The 16,232-nt window shown below is 35.7% G+C and overlaps 1 protein-coding gene across 4 annotated transcripts; it reads right to left on the bottom strand.

Moving 5' to 3' along the window:
- Window positions 1–5,516: 5,516 nt before the first annotated feature.
- On the bottom strand, window positions 5,517–9,432 carry LOC130428107 (sialoadhesin-like). Of its 4 annotated transcripts, XM_056755962.1 has the most exons (9): window positions 9,333–9,432; window positions 8,982–9,172; window positions 8,123–8,506; window positions 7,721–8,017; window positions 7,168–7,461; window positions 7,042–7,089; window positions 6,829–6,964; window positions 5,914–5,939; window positions 5,517–5,816 (listed from the first exon to the last, which is right to left on the bottom strand). In XM_056755962.1, the coding sequence occupies exons 2-9, from the start codon at window positions 9,040–9,042 to the stop codon at window positions 5,785–5,787; spliced, it is 1,278 nt and encodes a 425-aa protein (XP_056611940.1). In that variant the 5' UTR covers window positions 9,043–9,172; window positions 9,333–9,432; the 3' UTR covers window positions 5,517–5,784. The 4 variants fall into 4 exon arrangements, with proteins under 4 accessions (XP_056611940.1, XP_056611937.1, XP_056611939.1 ...); XM_056755959.1 differs by lacking the exon at window positions 5,914–5,939; XM_056755961.1 differs by lacking the exon at window positions 5,914–5,939 and having other exon boundaries at window positions 8,982–9,157; window positions 9,333–9,410.
- Window positions 9,433–16,232: the final 6,800 nt, after the last annotated feature.

The raw sequence follows: 16,232 nt of genomic DNA, 5'->3' as shown, positions 1-16,232 counted from the left end.
GAGCGCAAGTCTGTCCAATGTCTTGGGCTGCGTCCAAAACCCCCACTTGCGGTCTTTGCACTTGACCACTTGACTACTTGAATGATGTGTTTTCTATTTTTAAGTGTTCTAGTGGGTGTGAAGATCCCAAGTGAGCATGTAGTATTTCTAACCTGATGGGACACACTAAGCAAGTGCAAACATATAACTTTAATGAATGTGTTTTTTCTAGGTATGTGATAAAAAGCAGTTTTACAAAATTCATAACACTGTAGTTTTCATCTATATTATTTGTAATATAGTTTTACTACGGAATTATATGGAATATCAAATCAAGTCAGATTTATTTTTATAGCACTTTATTTGTAATCTTTCAAAGCAGCTGTACCCCCCAAAATAAACATGTTAGCAGAACATATAAATCGATATAACCTTAAAAAGTATTTGTAAAACTTGGAATGCTTTCTGCAATATCTCGCGAGACCCCGGCAAAAAGTCTCGTGATATATCCAGAACGTGATGAATGATGGGATACCTTTACAGATTTTCAACAATTTTATACATATGTGACCCTTGATCTTAAGTTAGCACGGGGACATTTTTGGTAAAAAACAAAAATATATTGTATGGGTCAAATTAATAGATTTTTATTTTATGTCAAAAATCATTAGGATATCAAGTCATGCTCCATAAAGATATTTTGTAAATTTCCTACCTTAAATATATAAAAGCTTTATTTTTGTTAGTGGATGGCCTACTACAGCACCTCTGATTAACAACTTCCAAGGCAATTTACTCAATATTTGTTTTTTTTTGCTCCCACAGATTCAAGAGTTTTAAACTGTTTTATCTCCGCCAGATATTGTCTTATCCTAACAACTCATACATCAATATACATCTTAATTATTCAGCTTAAAGATTTAGAAAAATTGACCCATAAGACTGGTTTTGTTGTCGAGGGTCACATATAATAAATTCCACTTTTGTGGGTCTAAAGGAGGCTTTGCTTGTGATTCTTTGTTGACATTTTTAATTTTTTCAGAAAAATGGGTAGCATATGGGTTGCTAACATGCTAAATCCTTGATCATGGCTGACCCCTCTACCACCACTTAGATAGAATCCTTCTCAACATAAATTTTTCTGTGGATTTCAACCTTTGCAATACAATTACTCATTTAAATGGTGTGAAATTAAAATCTTAAAATAATGTTCTCACATGGTCCAGTTCAGAAGAATGTGAAGAGTTGTTTGGTTAAAGGGTAGCACTGCGAGCTAAACTTGTTAGGGAGGTTGGCACAGCATGCTTGTTTACAGTCATTCATTGCCAAACATTTATATGTATATAAATGACTATTTTGGAGTTTAAAGTTCAGGGCCTTTGGGTGCTGATTCTCTGCTCTCAAGGCTTTGATTTCTTTTCTCAGGGCATTTACAGGAATTCATGTCCATTTATGTCCATTAACTTAATGCCCACATTTTATCTATAATCGCAAAAAAGCACTACATTTTAAAACAGGAAGGAATGAAGGTCAGAAGGATGGATGGATAATTTTTGCAATAGCAATACAAAACAGTTATAAATTGATTGCTGCTTAATCTCTCCATGGTAACATATTTGCATATGTAACGTTACTCTATTGAATAATCTTGTGTATCGGAATTTTTCCGATGTTTTCATTACACCTTTCATTGTTCTAGGGTCTCTTGTATACGTTCAGCTTTTTCAGTTGATGGAAAAGGAAGTTTTACTTACCCGATTCACCAATAGACGGAGCAGTTGCATTGTTCTTGCTCCAGAGTTTACAGCGTTTGATGCGTTTCCTTGAGTAACAAACTAACCCAGGAATGGACCCTTCAAGCAACAAAGTTTACTTAAAAGATTTACTTAGAAGACTTGTTGACTAATTTCAATTTTTAAAAGTATGACATCATGCCATAAACTTATATTCATCAATCCTAATTGACGTCAGTATTATATTACATTATATTTTAAATCCATAATAATTCCTAGAGGAGTGTTACATTCCTGCACAACATAACACAGTCATAAAGAAACAATCTTAAACTTTGATCTGTTGGATTTTAATTCTGTCCTACAGGATTTCTACAGGATCCGTGGAAATCCAGTCATGGAGGAACAACCCCACAGGACTTTTGGAGGAATGTTACCTTGTCCTGTAGGATTTTCATTCAGTCCTAAAGGATTTCTGCATTTTCCTGCATAAGGAAAAGCTCCTGAACTGTGTAAATCATATGGAGTCAGAGAGAAGGCAAAAAGAGGAGAGCAAGCAGCCTGAAAGTAAGCAATAAAAAGGAAAATATTATTTAGTTCAGAAAACAGACCACCATCAAGTCCAGAAGAGATTTAAAAAAGTAAAACGTAACTTCCTGACACAATCATATTAACATTGTTTAAGAGACAACACATGTGTTTTTCTGTTCTGTGACTATGATTTTGTCTCTCAACCTGGTTGAAAAAAAAATGCTCTTGATTAAAAAATAGATGAAAATAACCAAGAAAATTACACGATACATCTGAGTGACCTGAGAAAAGAAATCAAAACCTTGAGACAGAGAATCAGCAACTAAAGGGCCTGAACTTTAAACTGCAAAACGGTAGGTTTTTTATATACATAGCCTATTTATAGATTTTTGCTACGATTGTATGAGTTTATTTCAACATTGTTTTTCTCTCTTCACATAGTTCTTCGGAACTGGAACACCTGAGAATACTATTTTAGATTTTATTTTCACACCATTCACACCACAAATACGTATATTAAATGTTTTGTGTGATTTAAGGAAACTTACGTTTTTTGTAAAACAAAGATTACAAAAAAATGCCTGATTAATATGTATTTCAGAGGTTGAAATCCAAAGAAAACGAAACACTGTGAAGGATACATTCCAAGTGTGTGGTAGTAGAAGGGGCACATCCAGGTCAGCCATGATCAAGGATTTAGCCGTGGCTGTTTTTGGAAGGAGCATGTTAGCTACCCATAGTCTTTCTGGAAAATGTTGAAATGCCAGCAAAGAATCACAAGCCAAGCCTCGCTTGGACCCACACAATTGGCGCTTATTAAAAGTGTTGAAGGTCTTTAAAGTAATGGTTCACCTAAAAATGAAAACAATTTGGGTCACCATTGACTGCCAACTATGGGAGTTTTATTTTTGGCTAATTTACAAACTTTTGTGATTCGTGTATAGCACAATAAGGAAATGTATGAAGGTTTGTAACAACTGCAGGGTGGGCAAATGATGACAACCTTTTTTATTTTTGGGTGAATTATTTTCAAAATTCTCTCATAACAAGTATCTGATACTAAAGTGTATTTACATTTCTCTTTCAGAAACTGTTCAGAAGAAATTCCCAGCGACTATTAAAAAAAATAATGATGAACAGTTTTACAAAAGTAAAGTTTTACATTTTAGTTTATGTTTGATATTTTAAGTGTTATACACATTTTGTTTCAAAATCAACAAATCTGTAAGATGATCATTTACTGTTCTTATATTTACAGTAACTTATTTTTGAGCATTCATATACTGTATACTCATGTTTCTCAGGCAACATAAGGACACTGTTACGCTGCAACACTGTGGACATAAGAGGTGAGGGAAAATTCACTACAACATATCATGAATTATTTATACATATTTTATTAGCCATTTTTTGTCTCTCTTTTTCCAGAGTCCAGAGTAATTGGTTTCTGCAGAATGAGGGACCCTGTTCTGTTCAGAGTGTTCATTTTCTTCACACTTACACTCACCTAAAGATTATTAGGAACACCTGTTCAATTTCTCATTAATGCATTATGGTGGTGGTGTAATGGTATGGGGGATGTTTTCTTGGCACACTTTAGGCCCCTTAGTGCCGATTGGGCATCGTATAAATGTCGTATAAACATTTCAGAAGAATGCTTTCAGCACCTTGTTGAATCAATGCCACGTAGAATTAAGACCGTTCTGAAGGCGAAAGGGGGTCAAACACACTATTAGTATGGTGTTCCTAATAATCCTTTAGGTGAGTGTATATCATCATTCCATGCTCTTTTGACTAATAAATAATTATTAATATTAATTTTCTGAAGTTGTTTTTCATTTTTGTAGGTATATAAATTGGAGACACATAATATCCCTTCAGGAGTCCCAGGAAAATGGTCACACAGATTCTGACGGAATCCTCCAGGAATCTGGAGGTCGGCAGGATTTTTCCTTCAGGATTTCCTGCAGGATTGTTTGGTAAGGGTGGAGCAGCACAACTACTTTTCTCAGGATGTGGGTCTTTTCCGTTTAATAACAGACGTCGTACTTGTATTGGATAAGAAAGCAGGGCATTTTGATCTTGAAGCTTCACAGCCACCCACCCAATAAAACTGCCCTCACATGTTCTGAGGTGCTTTATTTATTTTACATTTAGTCATTTAGCAGACGTTTCATTCCAAAGCGATTCAGAATTGAAGTAGTTAATGGAAGCAATTGGTTAAAAAAATAAGGACAAAAAAGCATAATAAAACTGGTCTCATATAGCCTACAACATACAAAGCTAAAGATATTTTTGGATAGAAAGAGTAGAAAAGAGATAGAAGTCAGATCTGATCTATATGATCTTTCAGCCGATTCTTAAAGATGAATAGAGAATCTGATAATTTTGTAGCAGGGGCAGATTATTCCACAAATGTGAAACGGATCCAGAGAAAGTACGTGAGAGCGATTTTTTTCCCTTTTTGGGATGGCACCACAAGACGTTGTTCGTTTGCAGAGCGTAGGGATCTGGCGCGTACATAGTAAGTCTGCATTAGGGACTTAGCGAGGTGGTGCCGAACCAGTGGTGTTTTTTTGGCCGAGATCACAGCCCTGAATTTGATGGAAGTGACTAGGGAGCCAATGTAATGAAGAGAGGAGTGACGTGTGCACTCTTCGGTTCCTTGCAGACCACTCTTGGCATCAAGGAGGCAATTCTAATACTCTGACATCTTGCATTTAGTTAAACAATATATAATAAACTTACCCTGATTAGTGAAAACATATAAACTGTTTTATGAATTACTGCACATATATTTCTTTCTTGTATCGAAGGATGAATAGTCTATTTCAAGTGGTCTGTGAGTTTTGGAGGAAAATGTAAAAAAATGTTTAAATTGCCCCTAGATCTCCCCCTGTGGGCCACAAGAACAGAAGATGCACGATATACCCCAAATGCACAATACAGACAAACAAGGTACAGATTGTACACATTATACAACTATAGATGCATTTGCCTTAAGCATAAGAAAATTAAGAACTTTCTTCTCAAAATATCTAATTCATGTTCTTGCTCCAACATCACTCTTATCTTGACAAGTCTGAATCTTCTATTTGCCTATGCATATACATTATGATTTACATATTTTTTTTTCGTAGATGACATCTCTGGGTTATATTACTACCTGTTGTAGTTCAAAGAGCAAGGGTTTCAAAAAAATTGGATTCTCAATTCCATTATTAGACCAAAAATCAGACAAAAAGTTCCAGAGTTCAAAAAAATATTGTTTTATTAATATTGATTTGATTCATATTTAAAAACCAGACAGATGCAGCCTAAAAATGCCATACAAATACAAAATGGCAATGAGCATAATGTGCTTGAAATAAAATATTGACGCTAATATTTACTATCCATGGAAAAGTTTTTACAGTATTTTTTTATTTTGTATTATATACTAAAATATGTATTTTTTGTTTTTTAACTTGTCCTGTATTGAGCACCTTTAAGAAATATGATGCGTTTTCATCAGATGTTGCCATACTTGTTGGGGTCTTCACTATTGGTGTGATAATCTTAATATTTTCCAATCTGTAAGGAATGTTCCAAGAGAAAACAGAGGTCAACGTATATCAGACATCATTTGAGATTTGAACCTACAGTGTAAAGTAATGGTGATCAGTCTTACAGAGCAGGATTTTCGCTGACTGAGATCTGAAATGCACATCACATGAGATCAATAAAAAGGAAGTTAATAAATTATTTGAAAGACTTGTCTTAAGGTACATTTAAATCAGTATTTATCAGCCTATCTAATTATCATACAATCTTAGACACATAGAGTATGGTACTGCTATTGACGTCAGTAGTTCCATATCTGCTAACTTTTGATGTTTTCAGAAAGAGTTACTTAAGTGACCAGTGTTACTTGCTTAAGAAAAAATGTGTGATGTTGTGAACATGAATTTGTTGTTATATGTTATATAAACAGTAGATATAACGCTGGATTACTTGAAACTGATATACGGAGCCGTCCCAGCGCTAAAAGATGCTGGACATGAACCCCATGCGGTGAGTGAAACTGATATCTGTGTTTTGTTGACAATGGATGCACACGTGCTTTAGAGCAAACTACCCCGCACGCGCCATATGTTTTCTGAAACAATCATAAAGCTGTATCTATCTTTAATAAATGTGATAGCTAAATACTCTTCGAAGATGCAAAGTATGCAATACTACTCTATAGGTACTCAAGATTTATATGAGATTGGCATCCTTGTGTCTTACGCCCACTTTAATACATTAAAAACACCAGATCTAGAAAACTAAAAAGATTTAGAAATTCACATTCACCAGTATCAAAATATCACATAAACACTTTTTAAATGTGTACGAAGCCAATGTATCTGTCTGAAGTGGTCTAGTTTGAAAGAAAAAAATACATGATAAAAAAATTGGTTATGCATACCTCTGTTAATGCATATCATCAGGATGTTTTATTGACAAGCTACAAAATACTGATTGCAAAAACTTAGTTTCCCATTTGTTTTTTTTAACTTTTCCCTATCTCTGGAAAAGAATAAACACGATGTAACACACATACCTGTGACGTCTCTTGTATGTACAGACTCCAGCAAGTGTGCACATGAGAAGCAAGATAACTGATGAGGGGACTATGATGTAAAGCCCAGTGGTCTTCCAGTCAAAGGTCATCACTTCAGCCTCACCCTGGGAAAGGGCTTAAAGGATGTAGCATGTCAAACATTGGTCATTATAATGTATGTGAATAGCTACAAGACAAATACAACACATATACTTGGATTCTGGACAGGTTTCGTTGGTTTTGGAGGCTCTGTAGAAGAATCTGTAAAAGAGAAAACTACATAAATGATGACATACAGAGACACTTCACAAATCAGGCATGAAATTTTGAATCACTCACGTTGTACATGTAAAGTAATAGATGATTCAATGTTTTTCCCCGAAATGTTTGCACTGCAATTCAACATCTTGTCATGGTCTTCTTTTGTACTAACAAAGGTTATGGTGGAAGAGGTGGCTGATTTGAGCTCTGAAAGTTTTTTGTTACTGTTTGAGACCTCCATGTTCTTATAGTTCCATGATATGGTTGGAGGATTCTTCAGGCAGGAATGGTCGATGGTACATGTGAACTTCTTTGCAACGCCCTCAATGACATCTGCACGGTCAGGCTCAATGGCTATTTTAGTATGGATACCTGAAATAAAAATGGATAAATATCAGTAAAAACAGAGTTCCTTATTTGTCACGCCGTAAGAGCAAAACATATACAGAGGAAAAACCTCCAGACTAAGATTTTTATTATTCATGCATGAAAGAGTTGAATATAAATGAAACTTTTACTTATCTTAAGTTTGACAAAAAATTAAAAGTTCTGTGTTGTCAACATTCTGAAACTGTAACACCCAGATGAAACAAAAGCGATCATAGATGTAATTCAGAATGTTTTTATTTACATTTTGCACTTCGTGATTTTGTAGCTCTTGCTTTTATTTCTCCATAATGTGTCACTATACACTCGATATCCGAGTGCTCAGCCTTCACGACACCCGTGCGTGTCAGAGTGATTTTCCATTGTCCATTTCCAATCTTCGGATGATCTGTTTGATCTGTTTTATCAGATCCTTCTATTCCCTTCAGAATGATGTTTGGTTTGCTGTACGGACAGGTGTGATAGGTTTCACATGTCACTGTTATGGTGTCACCGGTCATTGCGCCTCCATGAACATTGATGGTGGGCTTCTGTGGGCTTGCTACAATAAGCAGAAAAGTTACACTTAGAAAACCTAGTTATGTGAAATCAAGAATAATAAAACATGTAAAAACTTGTGAACACAATAAAGACATTTGAACTATACCGTCCACAAGAATCGTGGATGTGACATCATAAAACGCATATGTGCGCCATCCAACACTGTCTGGGTCAATCCATGCATATAATTTCTCTCCATGGTGGGACTGATCCAGATGTGTAATGACAAGACTGCAGTCTCTATTTGAAGAGTTGCCATATAGAGCAGTTTTTCCTTTGAACTTGTCAATAACATCAGATGGATATTCGGGATCATAAACTAAAGGGTAGCCTTTAGAGACCCACTGATACCACACAACTCTGTTTGGGTTGGTGGGTGGATACGATGTGTAGGAGAAAGAACATGGTATAACCAGACAGGAACCTTTGAGACCATGAATCTCCTTTGGCACCCTCACTTCCCATGCCAAAGTCTCATATAGGAGAAATCCTGGGGGAAAAAGTTAAGAGAATAATTTTGTAGTTAAACCTGACATTTTAATTTTTTGATTTTATAGGTCATGCCAATTGCATAAACCCAATGTTTAATGTAACACAATTTTCTTCCTTCCTGTTTGAATAGTACAGTCAGTTCTTAGGAGTTCGCCCCTTCTCAATAGATTTGTTCAAGTTTTCAAGTGACTGCAGTAAACATATATACGGCTTCACGGTTACAAACATGCACACACACACATACATGGATGCACAGACTTTCTTAAATTGTAATGGAGATAGTAAGAAGAATCTATTTTAAAATAACGGTTTACTTAGTACCTCAAACTGTCAAAATGTTTCTTTTTTTATACTCAATTTGTACTTTATTTGTCATTTGCTATCTTAGTAGCCAACATATTGTATGAGTACATAGGCTACATGTAAACATTTTCACAAAAAAAAACATTTATAAATCAAAAGGGATACTGTACCTTGGAAAATAAGACGAAGTAACATCTTTACTTTCATTCCTGGATCACAATGTTTGCTCATATGTGAAAACGGGACTTAGAAACCACCAATACACCAAATGTGTGCAGAACCGCAGCAGACTTAAACCAGTTCATCTGTTTTTCATAAGTCTTCCCCTTTTCACTGGGAACAGCCCCTTGACTAATAGAAACTTAGAAGTGAAGATGGCCAAGTTGATCAGATTAATAAGTTTTATATATTTTCTTCAAACAATAACAAAATTGGGAAACAACGATCAAAGATACAATTTATTATAATTTACATGAAATGTAATATAATAAATAAAATAAAAAGCATTATTTCACCCTTACCTTTTCCGCACCCTGGATAAAACAATAGGTTTGGATGAGAACAGGAGATAGCAAATAAACTTGTGGTTTCTCACTCATATAATACATAACACATGAGTAATGAACCTTGTGGACCTGTTTTTGTGCTAGGGGGTGTGGTTATTGGCTTTAGGCCAGTCCCCATGAGCCTTTCTATTGGCACGTCTCCTTCTGTGAATCAAAGGAGGGAGATTGAATTCAACGGAGGAAGAGGATATTTAAGAGACCTGATGCGCTCAGGGGCAGATCTCAATGTGGACGCTGTGTGTTGGTCGAGGCCAATAGGTTCTGTCTGGCAACAAAGCTTTCCTGTGGCTCAGTGGTTAGAGCGTGGGACTTGCAATGCCAAGTTCGTGGGTTTGATCCCAGGGGATTGCACATAGTTAGCAGCAAATGTATAGTACAATGCAATGTAAGTCGCTTTGGATAAAAGTCTGCCAAATGCATAAATGTAAATGTAAATGAAGATAGCTAAACAGTTGGGCTTGTTTGAGTTTAGACAGATAATTGGACGATGTTATGAGCGCTGGCAACTTAGTCGTGTGGTTGCGAGCATACCAGGCTCTCGGACAGCTCACACGCTGATGAACCCATAGACACGTTATGACGCGCTGAGCAAGTTCAATGAAACATATATGGATTCACCTGGACTGTGACTGAACGCTGATATGATTTTTTGTGGACTTTAATCCTGTATACCAGTGACTTGCTGATATTATATACAATACTTTCATTAATTGTTTCTATAATAACTCGTTGGGAATATTTATCATTTATAGTGGACGTTCCGTCCATTGGCTGCTCCGCTTTTCGACTCCAGCTCTCACAGTATATGTGGTTCCCAGACTGTCATTTGGAGGAGGGGTCTTATGGAGCGGATCCGTGTTTTTCTGTGTCTTTAATAAGTTGCCCATGCATGAATTAGACACATGATATTGCAAAAACTTAAGTATCAGAACAAAAGATGCATTATATCAAAAGTGAATGCTCACCCTGACTTATTTATATCTGACTGCAATATCGTGGGCCGCACCTCTGGACCCTACTTGGTTTTTGCGCCATCTACCAAAATCGGAGTTAGGAGAGAAGCGTAATGAGTACCGAAAAAGTGCAACTAACACAGTGTTTCCACCCAATTCTAATAACTTTGTTTTTAAAACCTTATATTACACCTAAATACTACATTTCATGTAATTAAACCTTATGCTAAAAGCTGAATGTTAAGTAATTATTGTGACTAACTAGCATAATATAATAAGTAAAAAAATGATAAACAAGAAACATAGCCTTTTCAGTTACTAGATCAACCACATTTCAGATACAGAGTGAAGACACAATGATGACTCTGCGCGCAGATTTAAGATCGTTTTTATTTTATAAAATCACGACTTAACATTTGAACAGACACACACACAAAAACATTTTTGTTTTAAATGAAACACATTCATGCATGTCTTCATTGAATCCTAGAGATAAAGGCGCAGAGAAAAACATTCAGTTGAACATTTTCTTATGTGTTCATTTTTCAACAAATTTCATATTTAAAAGTTTTTAGTGACCACAGAACACACACTTTTTTTACTTTTCCTGATCTTTAAATATTTAAAGCACAGATACCAAGTACAGTATGCAGCAGTATACATACCAATTGGATGTTCTCCCCTCTTTTCACCATTTTTTCAGTATCCCTCTGTTAAATTCTTCCACTTCACTGAAATAGAAAATGGAGAACACAGAGCACAGCTGGGTTAACAGAAATATTGTTAACCCTTCCAAACATTGGACATTGTGTAAACAAAAATTACTCTGATGATAATCTGGAGCAGAGATGAAGGCCTGCTCCGCATCCTGCAGAGATATTTTGTTTAGCCCAGCCAGGCCATATACGATGGACCTTCAAAATAAAATGGTAAATTGAAATATACACAGGTCTGTTCATAATCATTATACAGTAGGCTTTGAAGGCCAGAAACATCCATAATGCATTATATATAAACAAGGATTTCCATTCTTGGATTGTTGCGTTTTTTTAAAAAGTGAGTCCAATAGGTCAAATACATTTTTTTCTAAATAGACTTAAATTAGTCCAAAGCCTAGTACTTGACCAATTTATTTAATAATCTTTTGTCATACTATTGCCTGCACTGAGATGTGTTCTTGAATAGACGACACAGTACATTACAAAATCTAGCATGTGGTATTTTAACAGTCAATTATTACGATGTCAAATGTTACAATCAACATTACAGAAACAGTGTCAAAATGATGAGACATCATGGGATTAAACAAGTTGACTTTGAGCACAAGACAATTTAAACATGAGTTATTGACAAGGTTTCATAGGAAGAGTGCTGCAGTTCATTGTGTTGTCTAGGCCTAGAGTTAATAATCATCCCATAGTCACAAAATCACCATAAGCTTTCCAAACTTTCCAATAAAATGTTAAATGTTTACAAATTAATTCCCATTTGACACTCTGATAGTCATCCATTCTACCTATTTATTTTCATTGTCAAGGGAAAATACAAAGACGTACAAATTTACAATATTCAATTACGAGAAGAGTTACAATAAATTACAAGTAAATAGGTTGAAAAAAAAAGTTAAACAAAGAAACATCAACAAACAATTTTTCAGTAATAAAACAATACAATTAATGATAATATTGCACAGTGGCTTAACAAAATATATTTAAAACTAAGCACAGGTCTAAAGTTTATGGGCTTTAGTATTTTTTGAGTATAAAAGAGCCTGAATGAGTTTCATTTTGATGAGATAATTTGCATCAATGGACATGAAATTTAGCAAGTAAAAATCCTACTTTATAATTAGAAAATAAGTAAGACTCTTTTTGGCCTAATGAGGTTGGCATTTTGAGAGCAAATTAAATTACCAGAACTATGATGAATTTTACATATATATTTAGTCATTTAGCAAACCCTTTTATCCAAAGAGATTTACCAAGAGTTTGGGGAGCAATAAGCGATGTGTCATACAGATTTGGCAACTATTTTGTTCTCTAGAAGTAATGTTATCATTAGTTTCATGGTGATGATATGGAACAAATCACATCCACAACACATAGAAATGAGATCACAGTTGTTCAAATGAGGTTAGCATAGATGAGCCCTAAAAAAGCAAAAGTGATCACCTTTTTGAACTCTTTTGTAGTTTTTAATAATGATTATTGGAGGCAGATTTTTTTTCCATTCTTGAACTCCTATTTTGCACTACAAACTGTGAAACGAAAAACTTTAATGTATATTAAAGCTATGAAGGTTAAGGACTCAGCAGTTTTCATTTGTTTGATTCATATCAACCACATAGAATACCAGGAATATTAGGCTCCTGTCACTAATGTATTGACATTTGTTTTCTTTCTCAACTTTCTACGCACACTTCAGACAAAAATTACCCTGTTTATGACTTAACTGACCCTCTCCCTCAGTTGAATTCAATCACCCTCCTTTGATTCACAGAAGGAGAAGCGCCACCAGAAAGGATCATGGGGACTGGCCAAAAGCCAATAACCACACCCCCTAGCACAAAAACAGTCCCACAAAGTTCATTACTCATGTGTTGTATATTATATGAGTGAGAAACCAGAAAAAAAGAGGAAATATATATTATTTAACTTTAAAATACAAATATTTTCTCTTCAATTCACAGTTTTGTTTATTTGTTATCTCCTGTTCTCATCCAAACCTATTGTTTTATCCAGGATGCGGAAAAGGTAGGTGTGAAATAATATTTTTTATTGTATTATGTTACATTTAATATAAATTATAATACATTTTATCTTTGATCGTTGTTTCCCTATTTTTTATTGTATAAAGAAAATATATAAAACGTATTTAATTGTTCAACTTGGCCATTTTCACTTCTAAGTTTTTATTAGTCAAGGGGCTGTTCCCAGTGAAAAGGGGAAGACTTATGAAAAAGACATTCAGGACATCAAGTCAGGACATTATGTGCTGCGGTTCTGCACACATTTGGTGTAATTGTGGTTTCTAGTGGTCCAGTATTGAAAGTAAAGCTTTTACTTCGTCTTATTTTCCAAGGTACAGTATCGCTTTTGATTTATACATGATTTTTTTTTTTTGAAACTGTTTACATGTATGCATTCATACCATATGTAGGCTACTAAAATATAATATAAAATAAAATTGAGTATGAAAATATACATTTTTAAAGGTTTGGCTACTAAGTAAACATCCATCCATCCATTTTCTACCGTTTATCCGAACTACCTCGGGTCACGGGGAGCCTGTGCCTATCTCAGGAGTCATCGGGCATCAAGGCAGGATACACCCTGGATGGAGTGCCAACCCAACCCATCAAACATTGGGTTTATGCAATTGGCATGACCTACTAAATCAAAATGTAAAAATGTCAGGTTTAACTTTAAAATTAATCTCTTAACTTTTTCTTACAGAATTTCTTCTATATGAGACTTTGGCATGGGAAGTGAGGGTGCCAAAGGAAATTCATGGTCTCAAAGGTTCCTGTCTGGTTAAACCATGTTCCTTCTCCTACACATCGTATCCACCCACCAACACAAACAGAGTTGTGTGGTATCAGTGGGTCTCTAAAGGCTACCCTTTAGTTTATGATCCTGAATATCCATCTGATGTAATTGAAAAGTTAATAGAAAAAACTGCTCTATATGGCAACCCTTCAAATAGGGACTGATCTAAACTCACGTGACCTGGCTGAACTAACGCAATGCTTGATTTGTTCCCAGCCATTAAAAAGGATAAGAAGATCATCAATATGGCGGACATTGGCCGATCGCATTCATACTACACCAATTAAGGGTAACAGTACGTAGTTTAGTGTTGCAACATTCAAAAAATTATTTTTTAGGTAATGCATCTCGACTTTAGTGTTACTTTAACGTGTTTATTTATTATATAAATTCATAAGACTAATTATATCGTTAGAAAATAACAGAATGTATCAATTTAAAAACAATTACAAATTTATTTGGCGGTAGTCTATCACTGTCTATACGGCCCACCAGATGGCGCTCCCAGGCCCACCAAAGGGCCGCGGCCCACCGGTTGAGAATCACTGCCATAGGCTATAATTGACCTTTGTCATTTTACTGCTCTCATCTTTTATGTTGTATAATTAGGCATTCACAGATACATTATATATATACAAAACACAACATATGGGTCTGTTTGTTAGGTAACATTTGGCTAGATTTCACATCTGTCCACAGATTAGCTCAAACATGGTTATTTTCTTATTTCTTGATTTACGGAAAATCAGTGATAGACAGAGGCTGGTTTATGAGTTTACTTTCAGATCAAAACCCCCTAGCGGCGAAATGTCATTGAGTTTTGAAATTGTTTGCTAAAAACCACGTGACTTAGCCAGTTTTAAAAGTGCTTTGAAGCACTGCTCGACACAAAAGATTCGATACAGGTTTCGAAAGTCCCCATCACTACTTGTTTAAGACTCTGGCTGCCTCCAAATAACCCAACTTGCGGTCTTTGCACTTGACCACTTGACTACATTTATGACGTATTTCCTGTTTTGGCTCTAGTGTTCTAGTGGGTGTGAAGATCCCAAGTGAGCGTTATATTTCTAACCCGATGGGACACACTAAGCAAGTGCAAACATGTAACGTCAATTAATGTGGTGAGATAAAAAGCAGTTTTACAAAATATATAACTCTGGAGCTTTCACCAATAAATATGTAACACTACGTTTTACTACAAAATTATATGTAATATAAGCGTTATTTGTACTGTATCAAAAAACAAAACAAAACACGTTAGCCAAACGAAGCATAAATAAAGATAAAACCTTAAAAAGCGGTAGCTTAAAATACGCTGGGAAGCTTTTTGCAACGTCGGCGAGACCCGAGTCTCACGATTAATATCCAAAACATGATGCATGATGGGATACGCTTAGCCTTAATACTGCTCCGAAGCGGTATTCAAGCTAGTGTGGGTTTAGTGTGCGTTAAGGCCACTGCCCTTTGGCATTTCGTAGAAATTGTACAGACTTGCGCTCTTCCTTCCTGTCGCGTGCACGCACCCTTGTGGCCAAGACTACAAGTGGGGGTATTTAGTGGAGGACGCAGCCTCACTACTAGGGATTGGTTGCTCGACATTTAGTCTTTTTTTTTCTCGACGCCCCGTGTCGAGAGTTTTCAACATACTATTAGTATTTTTATCACCTCTTGTATGGCTGCCACTTCAGCCTCTTCATTTTTCTGCAACGAATCATGTGAAGACTGACTTTAGAAACAGATCTCGCTCAACTGAAAGGACACTGGAGTCCTGTTTCAGGACTTGTGATGCTTCTTACTTCCCCATAGAGACGATCAACCTCTGACTGCATTCTATTAATAGTGCTCACAACTTCAAGAATCAATTCCTCATCGTTGTTCTTAAACGCTCTTTCTAGCCCATTGATGTGTTACTTCCATCTTTTATACTTGTTTTCAAATTTCTTCTCCAAATCTTTCAACTTTGCCTCTTGCAGTGCTATCCCTCTTTCCATATGCATACGTGGGCGCTGACTTCTCCTTATTCTTGGGAGTTGTGTAACATCTGCTTTTCTAGTATTGGATTGGACATCTTTGTACTGTCATCTTGTGTAGGATGGTTTGCACTGCTGACATTAGGGGCTTGCACTGAATTTTCTTGTGTGTCTGACATTGAATATCTGTGTCATATAAGCACTATACTGTATGATGCACAATATGATTCTTCAAGGGAAGCTTAGTGATCTAGTGCGTTGTTATAAGGGTAGCCTTATGTACCCGGACTATGAAATCATAATGACTGTTTGTTAACTGTTATAATGAATAAAGTTATTTATTTGTCAGATAGTATGACTTCGACCGTAAAAGTGTAATGGAGA

Source organism: Triplophysa dalaica, chromosome 9 (genome assembly GCF_015846415.1).
Source record: "Triplophysa dalaica isolate WHDGS20190420 chromosome 9, ASM1584641v1, whole genome shotgun sequence".
NCBI classification, from domain to species: domain Eukaryota; kingdom Metazoa; phylum Chordata; class Actinopteri; order Cypriniformes; family Nemacheilidae; genus Triplophysa; species Triplophysa dalaica.
The sequence above is the reverse complement of the archived record's forward strand: the minus strand, read 5'-3'. Positions and strand labels throughout refer to the sequence as shown.

Bases quoted from the DNA above. Each gene is read 5' to 3' on its own strand.
- LOC130428107 (XM_056755959.1), bottom strand. From the start codon at position 9,042: ATGAGCAAACATTGTGATCCAGGAATGAAAGTAAAGATGTTACTTCGT. The intron at 6,965-7,041 runs GTATATGTGTTG...ACATCCTTTAAG, and splicing joins GAAACCTGTCCAGAATCCAA to CCCTTTCCCAGGGTGAGGCT. The intron at 5,817-6,828 runs GTATGTGTGTTA...CATTCCTTACAG, and splicing joins ACATACAAGAGACGTCACAG to ATTGGAAAATATTAAGATTA.